This window comes from Embiotoca jacksoni, unplaced genomic scaffold (genome assembly GCF_022577435.1).
Source record: "Embiotoca jacksoni isolate LCO1_2020_lvr unplaced genomic scaffold, fEmbJac1.0.p SCAF_4, whole genome shotgun sequence".
NCBI lineage: Eukaryota > Metazoa > Chordata > Actinopteri > Embiotocidae > Embiotoca > Embiotoca jacksoni.
The window spans coordinates 9,795,968-9,806,827 of record NW_027185392.1 but is presented as its reverse complement, the minus strand read 5'-3'; the positions used below and the strand labels follow the sequence as shown (position 1 = coordinate 9,806,827).

General features: G+C 42.4%; 2 protein-coding genes across 2 annotated transcripts; one reads left to right on the top strand and one right to left on the bottom strand.

Annotated features, from left to right (window-relative positions):
* The first annotated feature begins 453 nt into the window (after positions 1 to 453).
* Positions 454 to 3,203, top strand: tefm (transcription elongation factor, mitochondrial). The gene is made up of 5 exons (XM_069167796.1): positions 454 to 586; positions 820 to 1,319; positions 1,666 to 1,815; positions 1,932 to 2,110; positions 2,295 to 3,203. The coding sequence occupies exons 1-5, from the start codon at positions 544 to 546 to the stop codon at positions 2,557 to 2,559; spliced, it is 1,137 nt and encodes a 378-aa protein (XP_069023897.1). The 5' UTR covers positions 454 to 543; the 3' UTR covers positions 2,560 to 3,203.
* A 167-nt stretch (positions 3,204 to 3,370) lies between these two features.
* atad5b (ATPase family AAA domain containing 5b) lies at positions 3,371 to 9,641 on the bottom strand. The gene is made up of 14 exons (XM_069167792.1): positions 8,988 to 9,641; positions 8,214 to 8,552; positions 8,030 to 8,126; positions 7,845 to 7,927; positions 7,506 to 7,654; positions 6,854 to 7,025; positions 6,443 to 6,717; positions 6,228 to 6,321; positions 6,089 to 6,153; positions 5,695 to 5,893; positions 5,479 to 5,603; positions 4,595 to 5,385; positions 3,969 to 4,127; positions 3,371 to 3,645 (listed from the first exon to the last, which is right to left on the bottom strand). The coding sequence occupies exons 1-14, from the start codon at positions 9,547 to 9,549 to the stop codon at positions 3,543 to 3,545; spliced, it is 3,213 nt and encodes a 1,070-aa protein (XP_069023893.1). The 5' UTR covers positions 9,550 to 9,641; the 3' UTR covers positions 3,371 to 3,542.
* Between the last annotated feature and the right edge of the window lie 1,219 nt (positions 9,642 to 10,860).

Here is a 10,860-nt window from a genome sequence, read left to right as displayed (position 1 = left end):
ATTAAAACTGAGTTTTGCATCTTTACCAGAGAATTTAAATATACTTGGCTGGACTGTAGGCTACATATTATACATATTAATATAAGATTGCTACAGATGTTGAAATATAACAATACTAGTCAATCCTGTCTTCTGCATTTGGTCACAGGTTCTGATGAGTGTGTACTTCACCTGAGGTTAGGACGTAGCCTCTGCAGGCCATGTGAATACATCCCTAAGATTAGAATCTTACATCAGATTAAAAAAAAAAAGGGTATAGACATAACAATATTTAAATGCAGCTCAGTTATGAAAGAATTAACCACGTGATTTTGTGGCGTTAACTCTCTGCACATTCCCATACAATAGGTGGCAGCCTCCACTTTGTTTTACAATCCTCTTATAAACAAGGAAGACCCCCGGAACCAATCAGAGTTGTATCGTTGTCCTACGCCGGTCCGTTGAAATCGTCGGACACCATATAACCTGAGGGCAAAGTTGTTCAATTTGCATGATGTTGTAGCTCAAATTAGTAATTTAAAAAAAAAAAAAAAATTAACGATTATGTGGGTCGCTCGGCGAGTTCTGTCGTCTGTCGTTCAGAGAAGTAAGTATTTGTTATAAAACTATCAAGTCTTAAATTCGTTGTTTTCTGGATTAGCAAGTAGCGTTGCTAGCTGGTAATGATAGTGTTATCTTAAGATTTTAAAGGTTACATTTATATTTCTATACTTTTATCTGTTAAGACCATTATCTTTGTTGTTGTTTTTTTTCCCCCCACCTTTGGACTTGACACATTTGTTTGGACAATAGTAACTTCACACCGTTTTTGTTTTACAGCTCAGTATGCGTGTCGGTGCGGTTTATTCCGCCGCCCTCAGCACGGCTCCCTCCCCGAGCTGGAGCCGCGGTTCCTCCAGTGCACGTGTTGCTGGAGGAGCCGGGTTCCCGTGGCGGGCTCCGAGACCCTGAGCGCCACCCTGTCCTCCACCTCTGAGCCCTGCGAGGAGGGGGAGGAGGAGGACCTGAGCAGATCCCTGGATGCCTGCTACACCTACGAGCAACGAGACTCCATCCTGCAGCTCCTCAACAACGCCACGCCGTCGGAGCTGGCCGGCGTGAAGCTGCTGAGAGGCCGCAAGTCGCTCAACATCGTGGAGTACAGGACTAAAAACGGACCTTTTAAAACTCTGGAGAGTGTGGTGAATGTGCCTCTGCTGAAGCACAAGAGTGCCGTCATAGTGTTCAACTCCATCCTCAACCCGGTGAAGAAAGAGAGGAAAGTGAGGATACAGCTGGCCAAGTTTATCAGGCCAGAGGTCGACAGGTCCTGGTTGGAGGTGAGTTTCTGATCCTGTGTGCGCGCGATCACGGTTCTCATGTTTGTCATTATGTCAGGAAAAAAAAAAGAAGTATTGTAGGGCAGAGTTTTAAACATATTTGTTGTTTTGGCTTCTTGTTTCTATTTGTCTGCATCCAACCTGCTTCAGGATGACGGGGGAAACCTCCCCAGCTGTCTTGCCTCCCCTTTATTCATTGACAGCTGGTTCAGACCTCTCTTTCCAATGACAGATTTAGTTTTGATCTCATTGCCTCTCTGCTGTCAAATAAAATGTTAAATATGAAACGCGAAAGCATGATAATGCACTTTGATCACCTGTAACAATTCTGTATTTGTTTATTCAGGAGGCCAGTTCCATCGTGTCAATAGTATGTGGGACTAATAAAATCGCCTGGGCACATGTGGACCGTGGAATGATAGTGTTGGACTGGCAAGAGCTCGAATGTCCTAATTTCTTGCGAGGAACATACATGGTCTCTGCTTATTTGAATGATGTGAGTATATTTAATAGACTCTTATGTTATTACTGACACTTCGATGGGTTCAATGACCAGTATTTTTTTTTTTTATAAAAATTTTGTTAGAATCTAAACTTCCTCTCTGCCAACAGGTCTCTTCAGTCGTGTCACTCCTCCCGTCAGCGGATTTCTACATTATAGAGAAATCCTCCATCTCAGTCCAGAATACAGCTCTGTTCCCCGTCATGGCCCACATGAGGACCGTGGAGGCCATGCTGTTCTCTCTGCTGGAGCCCAGAAACTCCCCACCAGAGGCCAACATTCCTCCCAGGTAGGAAAAGGCAGTACATACCAATAAATACTGTTGTCGACCTCAAACATGTACAAAAACACTGTTTTAGTAACATTTCAGACCAGATGTGGTCGTTTAATTTTTCTTGGCATTTAAAATCCTGAACACTTGAGCGGATGCACATGTGACGACTCGACACTAACTTTCCTTCGTTCCTTTGCAGGGTTCTGAATATGATGCGGACTGCTGTGGGACGCCACTTTGGACTGATGGTGGGCGAGTCTCGGACCAGCGGGGCGCAGGCGGTGCGGCAGCTGATGACCGAGTCAGTGACACAGAAACTTCCCAGGATAAACTTTCCTCAAGAGATGCTCGTCAAATATAGGAATTCCTTCCAAATGGGCAGCAGGAGAGGAGGGGAGGAACTCTGCGATGCTATGCTTCAGGCTGTAGCTTTTTACGAGCTGCTCAGTGAATCTTCCTCATAGCCGCCACCAGGATCAGTCTCATGTCCTGACTGCACTACATCCACTAAAAGAAACCTCCTGAGTGGCATTCTGAGCCGTTTAGAACTTTCAGGAACAGATTTGTTGGGAACAATTGACGCCTTTAAAGAATCGGATATTCTGACTGTTCCCTAAAACACTCAAATACTGTTTTTCAGGCCCTGAAGACGAGGGCTGCTGCTACGGTGTTTTGTATTTCTCCTATAGACCTTGACAGGTGCACAACGTAACGGCTGTATGCCATTTTCCTGCTGTCTGAAAGTTTTCACTCTTTTTCTTGCCTGTCACAATTATTACATAACTGATCGTAATTATTTGAGCATAATTGTCAGAATAGTTTCTATTCATCTGTATAACAACTGATCAAACTGTCCATTTATATTTCCACGTCATTTTCCACCAAGTGAGGTTGACTGGTGTTGTTATCATGACTTCATTTCATCTCACCCATTTTTCTACTGTGACTTAAAGGCACATGATTGGAGAATTAACCATTTCTTTATCTCGAGGTGCTTAACAGTTTATATTCAACTGACTGCTTTTTGATGAGCAAGTATTGACATAAACATTGTGGATTTAGTTTTTAAAGCCAAACACCACAGCCAATAAATGGCTCATCTTCATAAGCTGTTTGAATGTTTAGACTTTGGTTAGGCTTAAACTACAACTGTGACTTTTAAAAAAAGAAAACCAAATTAAATCCTTATTTCTATGACAATTAATTGTCAACTAAAATGAGAAGTATTATGCTGACCTCACCAATTACACAGGTCATCACAAAGTACTTTACAAATTCTTTAAAACGGCTTAAATGTAATTTACAAAAATAGAATGTTGTTTTTTTTTAATTCACTTTTCATGGTTGCACTTACATTTAAATAACACATTTCATCTAGGCTCTATCAAATTAATCTGATAGTATTCAGGTAAAACAAATACTGACAGGAGGAAGGAGGTAGTGAGGATCAACACTCTTTCCAGACTTTTCTCCAAGTGAAATCTTCTGACAGGAGCTGCATGGTTGACTTTGAGAGTCCCAGGTGTTTGCTGTTGAGGTAGTTCACAACCCTAATATGGGAGATAAATCATTTAAATTTTAACTACAAATAATGATGTTTAAATAGTCAAATTGAGGTTAAATGTTTAATAACACTTCAATAATTGGAAATAATTATTTAATCCAGCAGTGATCTAAATAACAATAGCTGGCCTGGATCTACACAGTGTACAAAGTAATGAGTAAAGTAGGGGTATGATTGAAGATACAACTGTCATCTGGCTCACTCCCACAGTCTTCATTTATTAAATACAATTAAAAATGTATTTTGCAAATTTATAAGACATTTTAGCCTGTCAGGTCTGAATTTATATCACTGTTGTGTGTGGCCTACCGGACCGGCTCCTCTTTGAGTTGCCGAGCTCTGTGAGAGCGACAGATAGAGCGGAGGACCGGCATGTAGTCGACACCGACGGCCTCTCTGTTCCCCAGCAGGCTGAAGGATCTACTGTTGAGAACCATCCTGCTGAGCTTGAACCTCCTCTGGGCGTCACTGCAGGGTCACAAACGAGAGGTGAAAAACAATGTCATCGGCAGAGTGTCCTTTTCCAGTAAAATAAGAAAAAGCCATTAAGGTTGGATGTAAAATACCGTCTTATTTTATTAACAATAAGCTCACAAATGCATTGATCTCTGAAACTCTTTGGCAGGTCAAATGTAGTTTTAAAACTGTTTTATTTCTTAAACATTTGTAAATAATGTTACACTGAACTAGTTATGTTTGAAATAGACGGACTCAAAATCTGGCTCCCACGTGGTGTGAGTGCACTTGATGTAAGTTGTTAACAATACTTTCACTTTAACTCAATAATACAGTAAAGAGGAAATGAACATGATGGAAACTTTGACATTGAAATGCCTAAAGAAACGTATGACTGGAAGACTGAAGTGAAAACACTGAAATGTCAGAGTGAACCATTTGAATCAGTATTCAACAGTTGAGATGGAGAACAGACTCACTTTGGTGCACACAAAGGTCGAAAACTAAAGCTGAGACTCTGTCTGTTAGAAGAGGAAGTTAACGCCAGGCTGTCGACCAGCTTCCCCCATTGTTTGTCCTCCAGTGTCTGTCTGTGTTTTTGGGCTTCAGTCCACGCCCCCGTCACTCTCCACGAGCACCTGTGACACCCTAAACCTTCAGCAGCAGCCTGAATATACAGCAGTCCCTCCTGGCTCCAATTCCGGTCCTCCTCCTCCTCGCTCTTCTCGTCCAACAAACCGTCTTTGAACTCTGCTCCCGTCCAGACAAACGTCTCAGAGCCTGGACCGAGCCGTCCTGCAGCTGGCAGTGTGGCATCGAGGTAAGACATGAGGTCAAAGAAATCCGTCAGGGCGTCTAAACAGTCTGACACCACTTTGGCTGCATTTTGTTCAGTCTTGTCACTCAAACTAAAGACTCTTGAAGGATTTACATTAAATGATGATGTTTTTTGAGGTTTAGGGGTCAAAGTGGAGGATGATGTTTTGTCAAACACTGCTGTGACATATTTCCTTCTGCTAAGCCGTGAGATTCTTCTGACAGATTTGTTGCTGGTCTCTGACAAACTTGGACTGATATTGCTCTCCCGCTGCTGGATTTTAAAGACACTACCTGAAGGTGCCGGCTCACTCTGCAGCCCAGAATACATCACCTCGGCCCTTAAGGACAGAAGAAGCTCCAGGTTGGAGTAAAGAAGAGGCACACCTCTTCTCCAGCTCTCAGCCAACAGCTTCAGGAGCTCGTTCATGTCTGTTTCAGACCAGCGCTGAAACTAAAGAGTCCAAAACAGAAGTTATTGCCCGGTGAGGTGTATTTTTCTTTACAGAAAAGCTTCTGAGCATTATGTAAAGACACAAATACATACCCGGAGAAGGTTCAGCAGGTGGTTTGGTGTTACAGGGTGGAGACCCAGCATGTCGGCAGAACAGCCAGCCTCACGTGGAGGAAGCTGTGAGTCTAAACTGTTTCCTTCTTCAGTAGCATTTGAGTCTAGAGTAGGAAATCAAGAAAACTCCTGCAAATCTGTACTGGCATTAAAAAAGTTTCATTTCGGAGTAGAGTCAGAGTTAGAGAAACTTACACTGTACACAGAAAGGTTCCTTATGGAAGCACCCACTCTGGGATGCTTGTCTTCCACCAGTGGTGACCCACAGCTGCAGCTGCAGGAGGCAGCGTCTGATGTCACCACAGGTGAGTCTGATGAGGCTGCTGACGTCATCCGGATCCAGCCGCACTCTCTCAGCCAGACACACCAGCTGCAGGTAACTACAGACATTTGCCTTTGGATAGATGGAGTAAGTTTATGACTTACTGGATCTTTTTTTTTTTCTCACATTTTCTTTATCAATTCTGCTTCAATGACACACTGGGCAGTCAGTGGAGTTTTTTTTGGCACAAACATACCAAAAAAAAGTGTCGCTACCTCCAGACACATGCAGTGGAGCGGTAAAGGGATGTAAAAGTAACTGACTTACTGCGGACGGCGTTTTGAAAGTGATTTCCTCCAGGCTGCAGTCAAATCTCTCCTTGAATGAGGGATCTAAGGAAAACATTTGTTTTGCATCACAGCTCATCTTCAAACAATTCAAAACTACACAGTGTGTGTTTGTTTACCATTTGTGGTCAGAATGACTGGTCTTTTAGTGGTCGCCATGAAAGCCTTGATGGCCGCAAGGAAGCCGACATCATCATCAAATATGACATCAACCTGGAGGAGCAGAGGGTTGCAGATAAATCAGACCGAACATGGCTGATGTGCAGCCCCATATTATCATATTATATTATCACAAGTTACATGTCTGACAGCGTGGGGTTGCCGAAAGGTTTACCTCTTCAAACAAAATAAGTGATGTGGCTGTCTTTTTGTTTTGTGGCTTTGGTTGGTCAGAGCCTGGTGATGAGTCGCCCGATTTCTTGCTGTCAGGTTTTTTAGATGTCGACAATCCACCAAAGTGTAAGTCATCTACTTTGGCCTTCATCTTAAAGTAGTGTGCCAAAGTGACTGTGGCTGGTTTAGCTTTTACTTTACGACCGGAGCAGCCGAGGTGCCTGGCTGCTCTCCTTTTTGAGGTAGAAGTGCAATTTTTAGAAAGCGTTGTTGCTCCTGTTAGAAGAAAAGGATATAAATATCTGTAAAATATGTTCAAATGACACTGAGGCCTCTATTTTTGTCTACAGATATAAAAGCTTAACGCTGACACCATAAGGTTTTTAAAAGATCACAGTCATCCGTGTCCTACCAGGTGAGGTCTGAGATTTCATTGTGCAGCTGTTGGTGTTGTAGTTGCTGAAGTACGCTGGTTTCAGCGGGTCGTTCCCTGACGTCTCCACTAGGTGGGACTGGGTAACCTCCTTCAGCTGGGACAGAACATAGCGGCCACTGCGCTGTGAGGAGCAATTCACCTCAAATACCTTTCGTTGAAAAGGAAAAGAAAAATGAAAACAAGGACCTCTCTCATTTAAGTGGGATGTCCAGATGAATCCTGACGTGAAACACACATACCATCCAACTAACTCTACTATTACTCACACGAACATGTGACATGTCTGCAGTAAACTCCCAGGCAGAGGTCTGTGCTCTCACAGTACCCTTGCAGTTCACCTTAATTATTTTGAATGATCCATCTGCGAATACCTGAGTGAACGAGTTTTATAATATCGTCGTTATATCTGTCGACTTTTCAATGTCAATTTGTGATTCAAGTGTGACAATCAGTGAAATACAGCTCAGGTCTGAAAGATAACACTATCAATAATAAACTGGGACTTTTAGAAATACAACATATACACATTTCTGACATGTCCAAATTTGAATACATAAAAGATAATTAAAGTTGTCAGTCTTTTCCAGCATTGATTCAAAAAAAACTGGATCTATCTGAGAATTCCCACCTTGAAGCCGAGCTCCTGAGCGCAGGCATACACTGAGGCGGTCTTGCCCACACCTGAAGGTCCTGTAATCAGCAAGGTATTACACAGTGGCTCCTCTCCACCATCCTCTGACCCAGCTTCACCCTGGAAGTCTCCACAGTCCCATGAGTCTGCACAGAAGGACAGTTGTTACTTTTCCAACCAAAAATTACACACATGGAAACCTCTGACAAATCCTGGGTCATTTAAAAAAAACAACAGTCATGTAGATATTTCAAAAAGGCAGGCCTGTGGCAAATTTATAGTCATCTTTAAATAAATGTCGGACTCTGAGCAAAAAGACTGATGTGATTTTCATACCATTACTGTTTTCTTCTTGTTTCCTTTCCTCCATGTTCATCCTCTCATTACACAAAGCTCTGAGTTTCCATTTCGTCAACCAGCTGAAAAATGAAATAGAAAAATCAAAGTTATGCTCCTCACACTGATTTTAGGTCTAATATAGTGAGACTGTCAGCTACTATAGCCAAGTATACAAAATTCACCTGTGCAGTTTATTGACTGAGGCAGAGTTACCAATGACTTCACTTGAACGCTGAGGGCTGTACTTGTCTGTCCAGAGCACGTCCTCAAAACAAGTAACTGGAAAAAAAGAAAGGAAAAACATTTCCTGTTATTAAAGGACAAAACATGCAACAAGTATAAAGAACTAAAAAGCACGTGACAAACCTTGACAACCGTTCTGAAGAGTGCCAGAGTTTTTGAGTAATGGAGCGTTTGATTCTGTGGGTTGTGTCCATCCAGAGTTCAACTCGCAGTTGTTCACTGGACCCGCCTGCCCCCCGCTTTGCAGCTTTAGTCTGTGAGTGCGACTCAGCTTGCTGCTCCTGGGCTGTTGCTGGACAGGGCGGGCAGTACTTTCCTGGACATCCTTGTCTGACAGGTGACAGTGACCCATACCAGCAGCACCCTCCGCAGACCTCAGACGCTTGGGAACCCCCTCTGAGATTTCATTTCCCCTTTTCCTCTTCTCATTTAGTGAGGAGCTTTGATATGAGAAGTGATCTGCTTTGGAAAGAAAATAAAGGCATAAGTGGTCATGAAGAAAATGATACCCTCAAGCCCACTTTATACCTGCAAGGATTACGGAACAGACCGAGTCGGCACTGGGCCCCTGATCCAGAGCCTCGGTTTGAGGTGACTGTTAAGTTAGTCAAAGAATCACAAAGATAAAATACAAAATACAAGAGACTCAATATGGCTCAAAACAACAACAATGACATTCAAAATAACTCAAAACAACTACAAACCACTGCAAAGAGACTCAAAATGACCAGAGACGCACAACAACCGCAACAAGAGTGTCTCCTTCAGTGTTGGTGTCATGCCTTTTAAAAGTCTGTGCTCAGGTGTCACTTTGACTCATAATCCATCCATGGCTTTATAGTTAAATAAAAAGAATAAATGCACAGTGGAACTGCTAAAAGACAGTGTCTCACTCACCTGTGGGTCCACACTCCTGCAGCCCTTCATTTGCTTTCTTCTGCAGAGTGCTGAACAATGTTTGGACCGGAACGGCTGGATTACAGGTTTGGATTTCTTCCAAGCAGCTGTACAAACCACAGGGTGACAGCTGTCTTCTCCGGGTGGACAGAACAGACCTGTCTCGCACTGTCAGGTCAGATACTGTAGGTGAACTTCTCACCAGTTGCAGATCATCTTTCTCAGGAGGGAGCACTGGTTTCTGTTTCGTCTCCACGGGCTGACCCTGCTCCCCATCGCTCCTCTCCTTATTATTTCTGTGCTGCGTTGTTCTTAAGAAAATCGGTGCAATTTTAACGCCTTTTGGGTACAAGGTCTTCTTCTCCTCCTGCAGGACTGCAGCTTCTCTTTTGGAAAAGTCCACCGTACAATTTGAGCCATATTTGACTTGAGCAGCCAGCGACGTTTCATCCCCAGAGCAGCTGGACTCTGATAAAACGATCACCCCGGGGATCTGCACTTGGTGTTTGCCTAGACTCGTTGTGTCCTTGTAGTTTTTGCCGCGTTTGAGTTTGTTTCGCATCGTAAAAGACTTGCAAACTCAAAAATCCTTAGTTAGCATCTTGGATTTGGCGCTTTGTTGTCACGGATGACGCAGCGGCGACGTCATTTTGTGCGTCGTTAACTTTAGGCAAAAATATGAGTTTTCTTTTACACGGACCTGGCTAGCTAAACAAGTACTTCAATTCAACAAAGGTATAAAAATAAACACCATAAAGAAATACAGTGAACTCCCAAACGACATTTACTTTTGGAGTTGAATTAATCTGTCTATCTGAAGTGACGTGTTAAAAAAGCGCGAGGTTTTGGGGCAGCCAAAGATCGCGTGTATATTGGGTGCGTTCAACATCAACTGCGTCTGACTTGATGGACGTCGAGAGCCCCCAGTGGTTGCAGGGGAAGGGTGTATATATATATATATATATATATATATGCTTCAGAGCAGTTATCGCTCCTAATTTATGGATCTGCTCCTTCGGTGGCCAAGGTTTTACATCCAAAGAGAAAACTGTAAAAAAAAGAAAGAAAAAAGAATTATATTAAACATACTTAGATTTAATTTGATGTGTCCAACACTGATGTAAACTGTGTCCGGTCTGTAAATTTGTCCTGTCAGCTCATCAGTCTGAAATATTGACACTATAGGCTTAAAATACAAACCCCAGAGCTGCTCTGCAGGTTTTTCTGCTTACTTATTGGTCTATTCAACTAAACTAAACAACTACATTTCCCCACTGTGGGATTAATAAAGTCCAAGTCTAAGTATAAATCTAAATCTATTCTATCCGGCTATCTGATTGGTTTATTAGATTCTGCTTTCTTATCATTATACTTTAAAATTTCTTACCCATTATACTTTAGGTGCCGTGCCTAAACTGACAACAACGGCTGATCTCGCGGTATTTGCCTTTCATTTCCATTTAAGCTTATTTCCATGAAAATATATAGCTCCAAATAACAACATCAGTCATGTCAGGACTCTGAACACAGTGAGATCCTTACAACAGAAACTTACAATGACATAGGTCATCTTATCTGCCTGTCATGAAACATTTAATCATCAATAAGCAACATCCCAACACATACAAATCCATCCAGCTGTGTCTCAGCAGCAGCTTGTTCATATAAATCTGTGGAAAACTTTCACAGCTGCTCTGTGGTTTCTATTTGAAGCATGTAACTGTAAACCTCAATATTTCAAACTGATGAGCTGACACGTTTATTCAACCGAATATGTTGCTCTCTAAAATTTACAGACCAGACACAGTTTACATCAGTGTTGGACACATATGTAATGAAAGTATGTTCAATAGCAACAACCTCTTTTTGTAAA

Coding starts and splice junctions, on each gene's coding strand:
- tefm (XM_069167796.1), top strand. CDS start 544: ATGTGGGTCGCTCGGCGAGTTCTGTCGTCTGTCGTTCAGAGAA. Junction 587..819: donor GTCGTCTGTCGTTCAGAGAA/GTAAGTATTTGT, acceptor TTTGTTTTACAG/CTCAGTATGCGTGTCGGTGC. Junction 1,320..1,665: donor TCGACAGGTCCTGGTTGGAG/GTGAGTTTCTGA, acceptor TTGTTTATTCAG/GAGGCCAGTTCCATCGTGTC.
- atad5b (XM_069167792.1), bottom strand. CDS start 9,549: ATGCGAAACAAACTCAAACGCGGCAAAAACTACAAGGACACAACGAGT. Junction 5,604..5,694: donor GGAACCTTTCTGTGTACAGT/GTAAGTTTCTCT, acceptor TTCCTACTCTAG/ACTCAAATGCTACTGAAGAA. Junction 5,386..5,478: donor ACCTGCTGAACCTTCTCCGG/GTATGTATTTGT, acceptor TGGACTCTTTAG/TTTCAGCGCTGGTCTGAAAC.